General features: G+C 39.6%; 1 protein-coding gene across 1 annotated transcript; it reads left to right on the top strand.

The window, feature by feature from the left end:
- The first annotated feature begins 2,018 nt into the window (after nucleotides 1–2,018).
- LOC124155419 lies at nucleotides 2,019–16,418 on the top strand. The gene is made up of 3 exons (XM_046529212.1): nucleotides 2,019–2,272; nucleotides 2,542–2,644; nucleotides 9,302–16,418. The coding sequence occupies exon 3, from the start codon at nucleotides 9,312–9,314 to the stop codon at nucleotides 14,913–14,915; it is 5,604 nt and encodes a 1,867-aa protein (XP_046385168.1). The 5' UTR covers nucleotides 2,019–2,272; nucleotides 2,542–2,644; nucleotides 9,302–9,311; the 3' UTR covers nucleotides 14,916–16,418.
- Nucleotides 16,419–16,962: the final 544 nt, after the last annotated feature.

Here is a 16,962-nt window from a genome sequence, read left to right as displayed (position 1 = left end):
GATCAGATCATTAAACGCATATATAAGCCAATAACCAAAATATTTCCAAATCATGAACAATGTAACCAAAGCATTTGATCAAAGGAATGTTGTGTTTTTTATTCCATAAAAATCAGACAACTGTAACATCACCTTCTTAACTTCAAAGAATTTCGGAGAAAAACGAGATGGCACGCGTTTTTGAAAAATTGGTCATGTCTGAGCTACTGTATCTCAGCAACGGATCAAATTTATGTAAAATGGCATACACATCCATAATTAGCCATCATTTATGAGTATATATGCTAAGTTTTAAGTCCCTATCTTTAAAAAAGCCATTTTGGACTTCTGTTCTGCTTTTTCCGATTTCAGACCACTGTGCAGCGTTTAGCTCCAACGGTTTAAATGCATTTCATTTCGTTTCCAAATTTCGCTCCCGGTGACGTAACTATTGAATGTTTACTGGTTTTGACTTTCGTTTCGATTCACTAGCCACCCCTGCCTCTAAGGTGTTTGGCAGGGAGCTACCAATCAGCAGCATATAAAAGCATTCCCACATGCACACAACATGGTCATAAAAATATTTCCCCTACTAAAAATATACGTGCACTTTCATGAAGAAACAAAACTTACCAACGGTCAGTAATTCTTAGAGTAAATCCAACCAAGGTTAGAAAAATGGGAAAATTAATACATGCACTTACTTGTAATAGGAGAGAATGACATTTTAAATTTGGAATGATATTTCCCTGTTTTGTAATCTATTTCCTCTTTGTTTTTCTCGAGCTATGAGTCATCCTAGCAACTGGCGCCATTTATTTTATTTACCTGGAGACCGTTGATTTCCTCAACAGTAACTAGAGGTATGTCTTGGGGGGGATTAGGAGGGTTAATGGGGGCTTCCCCCCCCCCCCAGGAAACGGGGGGAGTTCAGGAAAAGGTTTTGAAAAATTACAAAACTAAAAATGCATTTTACATCATTTTGGCACTAAAAAATTTACTCTAAGCGTAGGCAGTTATTATGTATCAAGTCAAGACAAGATTTCAAGAAATTTTTTTTATTTTTCTGAGGCTTTGAGGGGGCGGGGGACATCCCCTCATCTCCCCAAGAGTTCCGCCACTGATACGATCTTAATATTTGGTCAAAAGCCTTAAGATTGGTTTGACGCAGCTCTCCAATCAACTCTCCTGTCAGCTAATCTTATCACGCCCACTATCTCTTTTTCTATTTCACAACCTCCTTTACCTGTTCCATACCTTTTATTCAAGATCTTCTCATGTGAATTCACGCCAGAGGCGGCTGGTAGTTACATATCCAGGGTGCGTTATAAAACATATACGATGATGAAAAAGGGCATAAAGTTCAAAATAATGCTGATAAATGGCACTGAATGCATTGACGGATTAGGATACTGAGCGCAGGTAGTGTAGGTGGCAGCTACACCGCCTACACTACCCGCGAGTTGCTCACCAAATATGCGCGTGCGCACTCGCGTCGTGTTGTGTCTGCACCCATCGCCCATTTGAACAAAACATACTTACCCCCGTTTACCTTTTTCCGCCCGAGCACCCACAAGCGATGGCATAGACCGCGAATATGCGCCCGGCGCGATGCCACGGGATCGCACACTTGTAGGGCGGGGAATTCGCCAAGGGGATAGCGGTGGCGTTCGGAACTTCATATCCCATCTTTTTGTGGACAGGATTTTTATCCTTCTCGTTGTAAAGGAATATATAGTTTTCTTTTATAATTCATTCATCTTTGGGTGTGCGGTTGCCAACGTGCGCATATGCACGCGCCGCCACTAATTCACATTATCTACTAGTCCTCCCACGGTTGTCCTCAAGATGTCATCACATCTCTAGATTTCTGACGATTAGATTGGAAAGTCCGATGCCTCTTGGATTCGTCAATTTCTTATCTCGTGCAAATAATTTAAGTGCCCCGAAAATTTCCACAGATTAGGATATACAGCGACATTTAGTTATGAAAATGGGTGACATACGCTACGTGAGCCTACGTGCCACTCGAAGCAAATTTCCAAGGGCACAGCCGAACTTATCTCATGGTGCGCACTGATTAGTAATTCCCCACACCCACTGGGCAGGATAAAAGAAGGGCGCCCTGCGTTCACTGCTCAGAAGCGAATTCCGCACGGACCGAATGAACTGGAACACGGACCAGCGCTTACTGGGCACAATCACCTCGGTCGACGGACTTCCCAGCAGTGTCTAGAAAGAGAGACGAGGAATTTCTCCAGGATAGAGTGGAGTCATTTCTACCCGCTCTGAGGTAACAATGACAAATGTGGACAGTACCCCCCTCCCCCGTTAAAAGTATTTCACCGTATCACTGTTCGTATGTACTTAATGATGATTTTAGATTACGTAAATCACTTTTCACAAAAACAATATTTACCTTTTTGTCACTTTTCTTATATCGAATGTGAATATGGTCCAGTCTTCGATTTATTAATGAGAGTATTTGATTATTCCAGCTAACTATATGTTTAGGATTTACGTTATCCTGAATACATGGATGGCATTGCTTCTCCCCAACAGGTTGACTGCGACCTTCGCAGCCCTGCGATGACCTTTGACCCTGTTTCAGCGTCCCTAGCGACCTGCTGCTGCTACTGACCACACTCAAAACGTGCTGCCAAACGTAAGTAGGTACAGCCTCCGTATTCCGGGTTTTCGGCAATCTAACAATGAGTTACGATACTCTGCCGTTTTAAACGCATCACTTTCCAATTTGAAGTAAGACCTTTCTTCGATAGATGTACTCTGATCTATCCTTCGCTATGTTTTGCTATCTTGACCCACTCTAGCGGGAGATGAGATAGGGTAAATCGGGAAGAGACGTCGCAAACGGGATAGAGTACTCACTCCCCTTAGTTTCGGGTTTTTCCGGACAGATTGCGGGCAGATGCGCAATGAAGATGCGCAGTAGGTGCCGGGGAATAAGTGAGGATGCCCCGTTTGTTACTTATTAGTTTTACTGTTTTTAAAGCGCAAACACTGAAATAATTCTGGTATCATACCTTCAAAATGTTCCTAAATTAGAATCGGACGTTGAACTATACCCTTTTTCCCAACTGATGGCGCGTGACCTTGAACGCCCTCGAGACCCACCCTCTATTCTAGCCAATCAGAAAAGAGTGGCAGTGTATGTGAACCAAAAAATATCACAAACGATTGATTGAGCGAGGAATTTTGACGGCCTAGATCGAAGACGTGGATGACTCCAACTAGGTAAATCAGGATCTTATAGTTGGTACTCTGCATGAATTCAGATCTTTTTTCTGTGTGACAAACGAAGACGAAGTCACCAACTATCTATCTGAATATTTAAAGTCCTTGAACGTACCTGGCTTACCACAACAAGGTTTACAGCTAAATGTAGGCTCTGTTTTCATGATCTTTCGAAACCTAAACTAACCAACACTATGTAACGGAACGCGTTTGGTGATTTAAAAAAACTAATAATGAATGTAATTCAAGCGACTGTACTCAAAGGAAAATTCAAAGATGAGGAAGTTCTCATTCCTAAGATTCCATGATCCCAACTTATATGCCCTTTTGAGCATAAACGAATGTCAGTTCGTGTTGCATTCGTGATGATGATTAACAAATCACAAGGTCAATCAGGGAGTTTTTGTGCTCATATGCTCATGAAAAACCCAAGATTTTATATGTAGTATTTTCACGAGTAGGTAAACCATCCGCTTAATCTTTTTCTTCGCTTCCCTATATTTATTTCGATTAATCCGCTTTATCTTGCGCCTGGTAAAAAAAAAAACCGTCATATATCAGAAAGTGCTTGACTTAAGAGATTAAACCCGAATGTGTAGGTGCCGTGGTACGCTTACGCAGTGCACTTCCCCGAACCGAGTTATAATTAACGCGCCACGAGTGTATGACATATTAATGCTGCTCTCTAGGGGCTATTTTCACGATATTATGAGCGCCAGTCAAGTATCGGTCGGTACACTTGCTCCAAAAACGGGTTTGACATTAATAATTACTTTGAAAGACCACAGTGTCTTAAATTTTCTAAGTGAAAAAATATACATGAAATTCATTGAAAAAAATCCGCATGTACATGCCTTGGTATACTTTCTTGTTGTTTCAACAAAGAAAATACATTTCTATCAAGTCATTGTTATACTTATAATTTTTTAAATTTTTTTGTTTTATTTCCGTAATCTAAATATTATTAAAATCACTACTGTCCTCTCTTGATTAATGAATGGTGTGACTGAACTGTTCAGTGATTAATAGGTGGTACGAAGTTCGCCGCGTAAGCTAGTAATGACATAAGCATAGCTGTAATTTTAAAACCTGCATTACAGTTGCATTAATACCGCAGACATGCACTATTAATTAGAAAAATGTTAGAAATATATATCGAAAGTAATTTCATTTACTATTTTCCTTAAAACTACAATTGCGCGACAATTTTTCTCATTTAATAGAGCTGCGGAGTACAGAAATCAGTTTTAGTCGGTTTCAATGATATGCGGCGTGTCACCTGCAACATACAGGATAGATGCCGCGAGGTAATGTTTTACGAAAATAACTCTTACGGCTAAGAGAAGAATGATATAAGTAAACATTTTTATGTGTAAGGCAGAAACATGACTAGTCACCACATTTACCACTTGTTAGTTTAATCGAAAAAGCAAAATAGGACGAAATATAGTTATTTTACAAAATGCGAGGCATGTCTCCCAGAATTACCCTGAATCATCACATCAGATGTTTTTGTATATTCTTGGGTAACCGGACTTTTCAAAATTTTATTTAACATTCCTGATTTTTTAAGGGCATTGAATGATTAAGGTTGGACAAAAATGAGTAATTATAGCTGTCCAAATTGATTTATCTCAAAATCGGAGACAAAGAACAATTGTTGATACTCACTAAAAAAAACTATCGTTTATTAAGCTCAAAGATTGTTTAAATCTATGACAACGCAAACAAAATATTTGCGTTGTCAACCGTATTTGTTATATTTTTGGTATGGTATAAGTAGGTAGGTCCGACAGCTGAGGTGATCGCCACCTTTAAGGCAATTGAAGAAGTTAAGTTATGTGGAGGGAAACCCGGCGTCGCACAGTGGGCGGATATCGAAAAAAAAAGCAGGACAAACCAAAATTTTGACCACTTTGTATTGATCCAGAAATAGCATTAAATGTTGTTCTGGAAGTCCTAAATACCCAAAAACGTCAACTCATTTTTATTTATTTATATTCGTTATGTGTATTTATATTTATATAATCCTTCTAAAAGTGGAAAAAGAAATCACGAAAGTCAAAAACTATATTTTTTGCAAAATATCTCGATGCATGTTGCCCTGCTGAGCGGAAAAAACGAAAATATTGTTCTTTTGCCAAATATATGACGCTAGTATGAATTAATTGAATAGTATTAAGCTAATATTGTTTGAAAATATCACTTTCCGAATGACCACTATGCATAAATCAAATATTCACTGTTTTTCGCTTAAATTTCAACTAAATCAGAGATAAACTTATTTATCTCCGCGGAGATATTTTCATCGATAGTTTGAATGACGTTTATTCTATGCAACAGAATAATATTATCCTGCGCAAATTGGTAACTCTCTGATTTTTTCGTGATAAAGCAATCTGATGTGGGGCGGTTCTCGCGCCCAGTGACCCGTAGTACAAGGGGTAGGCACTCGGGAGCTTTGGGTTATATGCGTAGCAGTCCGTTTGAGAGACTGGATTCTCCCTAAATCTTGAGTGCATTACACTCACCTAATTATCATTTGTGGCGTATTTATGGTATACACCCCATATTGACGATTTTACCATTTATAGTCTTTGCGCGAAAGCCACTGTTGGACGGCAGTAAACCTAACGGTTAGCGCGCTCCCCTTTCTCTTCGGCGACTGCCACTTATTGTACCCTGATTAGTTCCTTTACTTTGTACATGCGCAAATTTTTCCAAACAACAAATGGGGTTTTCCCTTCAATTGCCGTCTTTACTACTTGCTCGTTTCTAGCCGAGTGCTCAGCATTAGTATTCCTTGTCGAAGTTTGTGTTGAAAGATAGTCACATGGTAGCTGCTCTGTTATGGTTACAACGAAAATGACTCGCCGAGATTTACATACAGAAGTCGGGGCCAATGGAGGGGGATCCATGAATCAGAGGAAATCATCCGTGTTAGAGTATTTACACAAAAAACTTATTTTTGTAAGGAGACGATAAATTAAAAACTTTGCTTGTACCCTCATTAAAATATTTTTCGACTCTTTTTTTCAAATTAGGGATTAGTTCTACAGAGTGAATAGTAGATTTCTTAACTTGAATAAATTTCGTTTAAAAAGTCACTAATACTTCCTGTTAAAATATCTTCGTGTTGTTAAAACTATTAATCGACAATCCTATTAGACTGCAATGTTAAATCCTTATCTAGGAATTTCGGACGACCTAAATATCTACTTCTCAGTAATTTTGAGAATTGTATCGGCTGGACTTCTAGTAAATGGTACGATCTTCTCAGCTTACTGTCTTAAAACAGCTAAACTGTACGAAAACTTTATCCATGGCATCACACCCCTCCGGATATTCACAAAATGTTAATAGATGGAGTGGGAATAGTGTATGCATTATGACATTCATTCTCTAGAGAACATTGGAAGCCCGACTCAAAGATATTAGAAGACATAGTGAAAAACGTGCCATAAAAGTGCCCAGGATTTCTTTAAACAATGGCCTTTACCATTGGCTTCTCCTTTTACATCTGATTCTATTATTTCTTGTTCTGCGGGGCTCCACCGCAGAGTAAAATATTAACAGAGGACTTGAAAATTCTTCCGGTGAGAACATAATACTCTGTAATAATAGGAGTCTTCATCCACTGATTCAGAATAAGATTTTAAGTCCTAAAAATATTTCCTCCTGTATATTTTATATAATTTCGCTTCAACTACCAAAATATCTAGTTTAAACACTCATTAGGAAATTTTAATCATTATTTACCCTTTTCGTAACCATTTGATAGCTTTAACGTTGTTATCAGTGGAAGGAATGATAACTTTCCGTTGATATTACCGTATCAAAATTTTAGACTTGTCCCTGGCCGCTATGTTTCCCGCATCACTTTTCATTATTTATTTTTCTCATCGACCTCCTAAACAATATTGTGGAATCAATAAGTTTTTCAATAAATTTCTTTGCATCTATAAATTACACGACATGCAATTTCTCATTGATCTAGCTATAATTAAGGCTACATCTATGTTTTCCTCATCACTTAACCTTTTTTTTCATCGTCCTCCTACACTATAACGGTTTAACGTCCCATCCTACGGACCATGTCCTTTGTATTCAGTTTTGGCTCCACAAAACACCACAGCATGGATCACGCAGTTAACGATAAATTTCCGCCGGGATTTCTACTCTGGCCCCCGTAGTGGGAAAACAGCACTTTAGCCATCTCAAAAATCCCATCTCCTATTTCATGTGCAATCGAATTCATAGGTACGGCAACGAATCAAACGGCGCCAATTTCACTGCAGTTCGGAAATGGAGTTTCGATATTTTCAATAGTACTGTTAGGAGAGAAATCATGATAACTACGGGAGAGTAATTACATTCCCATCTCGCTCAGTATTTTTATTACCGCTTAATTAATATTAAGGGAAATTTATCCGGCGTATGTTTCATGCTCAATGTTATATTAATTGGGCAGCTCGTGGAAGACAATAAATCCACCACCAAAACTTCAGTTTCCTTTCTCTCGTAAGTTGACCGATCCTCCGAGGTATATTTTCTTAGTATTAACGAAGCAGTCTAATGCTGAGGCATAGAGAACGTAAAATATACCAAAAATCTACTGCAATATCACTTCAAATATTTCCACTGCATGTAAAAGTTCAGTTTGATTTTGTGACGATAGATGGCTCGATGGTTCGTTCCCGTGTAATGACGAAAGGGCGAACTAAAGATCAAAACTAGGGTTGGGGGCAAGTCAATGGTGGTTCAAGTTGTAGGTAAGATTTAAGCATGGAAAAGGTGAATGAAATCAGCGTTTTAAGGAAACTGTAACAGCTCTTATTTATGTTTGTAATTATTTGCTTGGAAAAAATGTTATTTTCCTCAAATAAATTTGCGATTTTTGCTTCTGGGGGGGAAATGGAATCTGCCCCCTCCTCGCTGGGCATGCCCATGCAATGACTTAAGAAAATTCCTAACGAGGCTCTAGAGAGGGTGAGTTGGCGTCTTGGTAATGCAGCGTGATATCCATCGTGAATATGCGGAAGTGGTTTCGAACTTTTGTTTTCGATGAGAAACATATTTTCAAAGTCTCATAAAGGGCAACAAATAATACTTGCCTTATCCATTTCAATCTATACTCCACTGCTTTCGTTACAAATTTTTTTTTGGCGAAAATTCATTTTGCTTACCGAAAAAATCGTTATTTATTGATCTGGGGTTCTCGTTTGGTGTCATCGGCATCTCAAAAGGCCTTTTGCATTAGTAGTTAAATAAATGACGATTTTTGCGGTGTCATAATACTATCGGAAAATCTTAATTCTGATAAAGGGGCACTAAACGTATATTATCTTAAAGTACCTATTCCCATGCTTAATTACGTAAGTAAACACATAGCTAATGCAAAACATCCAAATTAAAAGAACCCGTGCTGCCATAAGGAAATCCATGGATAGGGACTTTAAGGTAGTTACAGCTCAGGCTCTCCTAATTGGCACCCTAAAGCTACTCATATTGGAAAGATAAACGTTTATTGTATTCTAAGATATATTAAATGTTAACATAATCTTGTTACATGACATATCATCCCTACATCACATATCATCACTAGCATCACCTCAATTTCTGTGCTTAAAAATAGTCTAAAATTCTTCTGACCACTAAATGCTATTACAAGGTTTTAGAATATACAGAGGATATTTTATTATCTCTATCAATCCACATTGCAGTGGACAACGCGAACGTGTAAATCCTGCTGACTACTTAATTTTGAATATCTTTAATTAATCGTATTTTAAGTGCGGAAAATTGAGAGCTTTGATGTTCCTCTCCTCATATTATTTGGTAGAGGGTTGAAAATATTTTATGTACCTTGTTTTTATCCATGCAAGTGAATGTATTGCCTAAGTTGAAATAAATTCATCGTATTTATTATCTCGTGGAAATAATTTTTTAGCGTTACAACTCCCTAAGTGCCGGGGCAATAATTCCGCTCTTTAACTAAGGCAAATACATGAGTCATTTTCGTGGTGATAAGTTGAAATTATAATTCCTTCCGATGGTTAACTTTCAGTGACCCGGGAATGGATCTGGCGTGGTTGGAGGAGCACCTTGGGGTGAAGCTCTCGTCCTGCAGCGAGCGACAGGTGCTGCCAATAGACAGGTGGCAATGGCTGGCGGAGCAAACGGATTCTGACGGGACCACGTTGCTTATGAAGGCGGCGAAAGAGGGCGCCGCTGACTGTGTGGAACTCCTCCTCAGGTGTGGCGCCGATGTAAACGAAAGTCGTAGTATCGACTACGAGAAGCGACGAGCGCTGGACTTCGCCATCAAGAGAGATCACCCAAGGGTGGTAGAAATTCTTCTCAAATGGGACTCAATTATTCCAGACTCCTCTTCAGAAGAGCTTAGAGACAAATTGAGATCAATGCGTGAAAAAGATGCAGGCATTAAGGAATTCTTCGAGGAAAGAGACAAGTTTCATGAGTTGGTTCGAAAAGGAGTTATCACTAAGGTCAAGGAAATCACGGACGGTAGGAACACTTCAGGCCCCAAGTACTGGGTCAATAGTGACGGCCAGTCACCTTTGTACACGGCGGCAAAGGGAGGCAAACACGATGTGTGGATCTTTCTGCTTTCCAGCAAGTTTGAGTCCTTAGGGACGGAGGAATTTGAAATTGAATTCCTAAAGAATGAGAATTTCGACCGAGCGATGGGGAAATATCTCGCTGAATTTGAAGATGTTCATTTGCTCAAGTTGCTTTCGAGAAGCAAAGTTCGCGGGGGCAGTGAGAAGACACGATTGAGAATCGAGGATATTTACCTTGAAGCAAACGAGGTAGCGGAAGCCAAACTGCTGATGCAGTGCCTAGAAAACGATTCTAATTTGGAAATTGTATTTGAATTAGATCGGCCAGATATTAAAAATGTATATTCAAAGTCAACTGATAAGGTCCTAGGTGTCATGGATCCACGTTTACATCGCGTTTACGTGTCTGCGGGCCAAGAGTCTCATTCACGAGTTGTCAGCACTTTAATTCACGAATTTTGTCATCGCGTGATGTACAATGTCTTCATGAACAATGGGTTGCCCTACAGAGCAAATGATCTTGAAATGATGAATGCTTACAATAAGATTTTCTCCAAAATTATGTCACCGAAAAACATTAAAAAATGCGATCCAATAATCCAACTGGTTGGTGGATATGATAAAATGGTACAACAGCATGAATTAATTGTTCGCATTCCAGAAATTATAACGAAGCGAACGATTGATAATGAAGGTGGAGGAATGTGGAAGAACGAATTTGAACAAGAACTCAATGATTACTACCACAACCATGTGGAAAAGAATATCTATGAATTTGTCGCTTCAAATAAGAAAAAGGCTTTTATTCCAGCTATAGACCTTTCATCATTTCCCGAGTTGCTTTCAAAGCACACGAAAAATCACGCACAGATCGGCGAAATGGAGCAACCGAAGATGTCTTTGCACCACGGAGTCAAGTATGTAATTGTATCCGATTTGTCCCTCGGGGTTAGCCATATGGAGAAATCACGAAAGGGCGCCATGACGGTGGACTTGAGTGTTTTTGAGAGATCCAGAACATATTTCGAGACCCAACTGCGAAGAGGATACTTGCTAAACTTGGTTGTCGTTTGGAACAAAAAAACTGACCTTTGTCATAATACTCCTTCGTGTTCCTGCTCGGCATCGGTTTTTCGACGCCATAAAGAATGGGTCACATTAATTGTTCCGAAGGATTTGAAGTCATCCGACGGGGAAGAAAGTGTTGAATACAAGTGGAAAAACTTGTCCGAGGGAACTAAGGATTGGATACTAAACCACCACGTCAATTTCCAGAGCAACAACTTGAGACTGAAAGATCTATTGGAGGGTTTGATGTCCAACAACGAAGCAGAATCTACACTCAGCACCATCATTAGTCCTATGGATATATCAATGATTATCCAGAAAGGGACGTATTCCCTTGGTAATGATGTGATATCTGACTTGGACAAGAAGAAAGGGGAGCTGCTGGGTGGCCTTATCCAATCCTTCGTTCCCCGCCGAACAAGAATCAGACATGTCGATTTTAAAGAGCAATTTATGACACAGCGCACAATGGACGCCGTATTCTTTCTCAATACCACCGAGGACTCACTGAAAGAAGCGAAAGTCAGCAAATCGCGTCCGTGGGAAGGAGTAATGACGCAATTTGATGATGTAAGACACTTTTTCTTGGAGGGATATATTGAGGCGGATAAACTACTCGATTGCATCCACAAGATATGCGCGGAACTTCGACGTTCGCCCAAATCAGGTGCTTGGATATATGCGCACTTCTTTCAACAAGAACAGAAAGATTTCATCCACATTCATTCAGAGCCCATCAACGCCCAACGCTGTCAATTGCTGGCCGATGAGCCTGGCACAGGTAAATCTGTGTTTGTTAATTCAGAAGCCACGGAAGAGAAACTAAGACATAGGGATAAGTGGATAGAAGTTGTCCAGCTAACAGAGTGTGAGGAAGTCATTAAAAAATGGAACGACATGAGCAGAAGAACGGATGGAGAGAACAGCACTGTGCTAAATGGAACGGTTGAAGATCTCCTGTACCAGCTTGTGAACAAGGGAAAAGTCAATGATGTAGATCTCTCTCTCGATAAGGCAATTTTCTCACTATTTTGCCACGCCAAGGAGAGGGTGAAGGTGTTCTTCGATGGTTTCGATGAAATATGCCCTAAGTATAAGAATATTCTCTCTTCCTTCCTGGGGGACATGTTGGAAAATACGAGGGTGTCATTTGTCGTGACCACAAGAACAAATCAGAGGGCGGACCTAGAGAAACGCCTCTCCACCTTCGCTCTCTCCTTTGTTCCGTTCGATAAGGAGGAACAAGTGCATTTCTTAAACCGCCAGTGGAATTGCATGCTCAATTTAATGCCGAAGGAGTCACGTGAGGAGAAAATTAGATCCATCACTGCAAAGTACAAAGCCCAAGGTTATCACGAAAATGAAATAATTGCATTGAAAAATGTTGGCGGGGGCTCAAATCAGAATGCTGATGCTCTATATCCCTATAATTTTGAGAGGGCGGCGAAAGATCTGATAGAGAAAGGAAAGGCCCTTGTAAAGGACGAAGGCTATTTTTCTGAAATACCTCTACACGCACACATGATGGCCACCGTGTCCTTTGAGAACGATTTGTTTACAGATGGTTCACTGAATCTTTCTTCTATGTACAAGAACTTTGTCGATACAAAAATTGAATTATACTTTAAAGGGAGAGCAAAGATTCCTGAATTTGAGACGAATAAGCGTTTGCGGAAAAGAGTTGCAGCGTCCACGATAGAGAGTTTGAAGAAATTCTCAGTCAAGTTTTTCCTCGAGGAATCCACCTACAAGCCAACAGACGAAGACAAAGAAGACATGCTAGAAATAGGAATTTTAGTTAAGAAAGAACTATCGATCGAGTTTATCCATCGAACGTTTGGAGAGTTCTTCTTTGGTTGTCTACTCCTCGAGGAAGAAGGCGCAAACCTAAGGGATGTGCTTTTTCAGCGGGTGTTACTGGAGGACGGATTCTCCAAGGTGAGGGACTTTTGTGATGCAATAATGTTATCGGAGAGAAGCAACGAGAATACAGAATGTAGGGATGGAACAAGAGCAATTGCTATACGTCAATCCTTGCTGCATGAGGGAAAGGAGTGTGGGATGACTTTGATTCTTCAGCTGTTTAACAAAGCAATTTCGGAGTGCCGTGAGGGAATACTTCAATATCTTATGGAAATATTCAAGGAATATCTTCCTACTGTTATGTTCATGGATTCATATGTCAATTCAAGCTCATTAAAGAATGAAAGAGATATCAAATTCATGAGTGCCATCGCCATATGCTTTGAGCTATACAGACGTTCAAGAAACCTCAAACACATGCGAATCCTCCGGACTCTTCTATTACAAGCAGAAGCAAATAATCTCATCGGAGGCCTAGGGAAATATATTTCGGCAACAGGACTCAGGTGGACTGGTGCGTACGATAGATATGTTTGGCGGGAGAAAGACTGTTTGGAAGAGCTGCGTTGGATAAGTAAATTCTTCTTAAAGCACAAGGAAGGACTCAAAATACCATTGAGACAATGTTTGATGGACAATGAAAGCAGGTATTTCTTTCGTTACGCCTCATTCTATGATTTCGATTTAATGAAGTCCCTAATGGAGGAGATACTCGAGCAGAAGGATTTTCAGCAATTCCTTGTTTTAAGTTTTGAAATGTACCAAAATTTGGTCATCGCATGGACTAGTGTTGCGGTAAATGGATTAATTGGAGACGTAAAATGTGTTTGGAAATATTTGGAAAGCAAGCTGACAGCGGGGGAGGCGAGAGAGACATTTCTTCGGAGGAGAGATGAGGATGGTTGGAATAGTCTTTTTGCGGCATGTACCAACTCAAGGGACACGGAAGTCATCCATTATGTGTGGGACATTTTGACGAGGGAGTTGAGGGAAGAAGTCTTGAATGATTACTTATTCGAGAGCTTCACATTTGTAACTGCAACCGATAAGTTTGCTAATGGCTATTTCATGGATTGGCTGGAGAGTTCCGTCGAAAATAAATGTCTGCGGATTGATGATGCATTGCAATTACTGCTAAGTAGAGATAAACGCGGTAGACGGTACATATTGGATTTCTCCCTTGTCTCCTCCCACCACTCCTGGCTCAAATTGCAGAAGATATTATCCCACGCTGGAGAGATAAGAAATCCACAGGTTAAAAAAAGAATCAAAAGAATCCTTAAGAATGTAGTATTCAATAATAATGATTGTACACCATTAGATAAGTTCCATTTTTTTAATGGCGCAAATTATATGCCTAGATTGTTCAGATTTTACTATGATATGTTTAAGACACCAGAGCCACTCCTGAGAGAATTTTATCAAATTTGGCGTCAATTGATACCATTTGGTTTAGTACGTGATATTACACTGGACCAGCAATATCACATATGCGGCTTGGAGTTACCTATTGTTAATGAAGGTGTCTCTGCTCGTTTTCTGGTGGAACGTTTAGTAATTATATTGAGACAGCTGGAGCTAGAACATAAACATTTCTCGGTAATTGAGTTGAAAGACAGAATAGAAAATTTGTGGTTTGTTCCACGTTTATTTGACCTTTCGGTTACACTCGATCCAGGAGTCGAGATAAAGACATTGGCATTTCCTTTCCTCATTCCCCTTTTCTTCTCTGCACTCTTGCACCTCCTCCCTCTTGATGATGTGGCGGACGTTCTAATTTACCTCCTCGACTCTATGAAAATCTATGAGTCTAGTACTCATTGCCATATCGACTACTTGCTCTTCATGGAGTTTTATAACGTGGTCAACCGCACGCCCCTGGGAGCATACAGGCAGAATTCATTCAAGAGGTGGCGATCGGATCGAGAAGGTCTGCCGCTCGCAATAAAATTAAGATTGATTCATGGGGATACGCTTAGTGATGCCTTCAATAGGCAATACGAGACATTAAAAAAACTGGCGGCATCTGAATGCCCATGTTTGATCAATAGTGAAGGACAATTGATGTCCATTTGTGATATCCCCGACTTGCGCGCCGTTGAGACCATCGGTCTGCTTCCGTTTCACTCGCTGCAATCTTATTTAAATATTACTTGCACGGAATAGGGACCTCGAAAATCAGGTGTGAACTCCTTTCGCTCCATTCTTTCCGAGAATCTTGCCGTTACTGGAAGGAATGCTCAAGGGAGATAGAAGCCATGGTCCACTAATGCCGATTCATCTGGGGGACGAATTTAGGGTTTTAAAAAAGGCATTAAAGCAAACGAAACACGTCACGGACCATCTCCTTGACCCTAAGATTCATTTCTGATAGGCAAACCATACGCTAACGGGTGCACTAGGTCCTATGCGGATATAAACGATAACGCCTGGAGTAACCATGTCTTCGAAATCGTTGCAATGATGTAATGGAAAATAAATTCAGGATAGAAAAAAGAATACTACTCTGAGCTGTAAGGATCTTTGCACTCATACCAGCTTTCCGAAGTCACTTAAATCAGGCCCAAGTGTGCATTTTCCGTCAGACAGCAGTCATTCTGCCGCTGTGGAGGCTGCGTCAGCCGAGCACAAAAGCAGATTTTTCAATCAGGTAAACATGGACTAAGATAAACAAAGACCCCTAGAAAAATGATAAATCCATACGCATGCATAAAATAGTGTATTTAAATGTTAAATCCTTCACTCAATCACGCACGCACCTATTTCCTAATTTATGAAAAAGTAGGGAATGTTACCTGATTCATCCCAATACCGCAGGTCTTTTGGTAATTTTTTCTGAAGGACACCACATTCTCAATCAGCAAGACGATTGGACTACATCCTAAAGGCCTAAATATTAGATAATTAGTTTCCCCAAGATTATAGATATTCTTAATCAGAACAGAACCTAGGCATGTACTCGAGGGTAGTTTTTCCGTATCACAACGTCCTATAACTGGTTGGATTTGATGTTTTCTGGGATTAAAACATCCGCAAACGTTCGCAGATTGGGATGTTTTATGCTACCGAAATTCCTATCAGTAATTTAAAATTTAAATCGTGTATTTACACCCAGAACCTGGCATTATTAAAAAACTTTGCTATATTACCTTCGAGCTGGGCAATACTTATCAGAAAGTGAAAAGTTAGCCACGACTGATAATTAATAAAAACGCTATGAGATGTGAAAATGAGATACCTTCCCCAAGGAAGGAGACTTTAGGAGCTAAGACAAACCGTTTTCTGCCATTGAGCGCATCCTATCAGTCGTCTGCTTTGGCGGATATAGTTCCTCCTTTACTCTTCAGGTGGAATCTTGGACACAACAGATTACGTGCTATTCTCCACAAGTGACCATTCTGATTCCGTAGGTCCCCATTCTGTGCTGTGTGCTAGTGAATGCAAGAACTAGAAGGAAATGAGAGTGTTGGATGAACATATTTCCAGTGAACCCTTTGTTCTTTCCCATGTTCTTCTTGTCCTCGTCAACGCCCTTCACCGAATTTCATGAAATGTCTCTTATTTTTTTGTATTGCTTGCCACTCAGAGTGTAATTATATTTAATGTATTGTTACTTATATGTCAACAAAATGTAATACTATTTATATAAAAAAACTTTTGTTATTTTTATGTCACTGTGTTTTCCTCTATGAAATTATGCCATTTAAATTTACTCCCCACCGATACATTCTAGTTCTATGAGTACTACAGACTTCAATTAACTTTAACTTTTATTTTTTTCGCGTTTCACATTTCCTGTGTCAAGTTAAAGATTCACTCACGTTCGTTCGTTGGGGGGGGGGGACTATGATCCCCCAGAAACTCTCGGAAAAGGACTGCAGAGTTTTATTTACGATTTTTGTACACCGCTTGTTCCTTCAGGACAGTTTTATTCAAATGACTAAATTATAAATAAGCAATAGTTCCACCTTCACTTGTAAAAAAAAGTGAGGAGTACCTAGATGTTAATATAAATTTTCATAAAAAAACAAAGTTTTTCTAAATAACTAAAATAATTATATTAGCCTGACAGAGACTAATTTATTTGATTCGTATACAACGAAAAACATTGGGCCGATCATGTTCCACTATAACACTCAACATTATAATACTAAATTAATACCAAACAGAAAAAATGGAACTAGCAAGATTTTACAGCTTGGTTTTACAGATT

The sequence above is a fragment of the Ischnura elegans genome, chromosome 3, assembly GCF_921293095.1.
Source record: "Ischnura elegans chromosome 3, ioIscEleg1.1, whole genome shotgun sequence".
Taxonomy (NCBI): Eukaryota; Metazoa; Arthropoda; class Insecta; order Odonata; family Coenagrionidae; genus Ischnura; species Ischnura elegans.
This window is presented reverse-complemented; position numbering and strand designations above follow the sequence as displayed.

Coding starts and splice junctions, on each gene's coding strand:
- LOC124155419 (XM_046529212.1), top strand. CDS start 9,312: ATGGATCTGGCGTGGTTGGAGGAGCACCTTGGGGTGAAGCTCTCGTCC.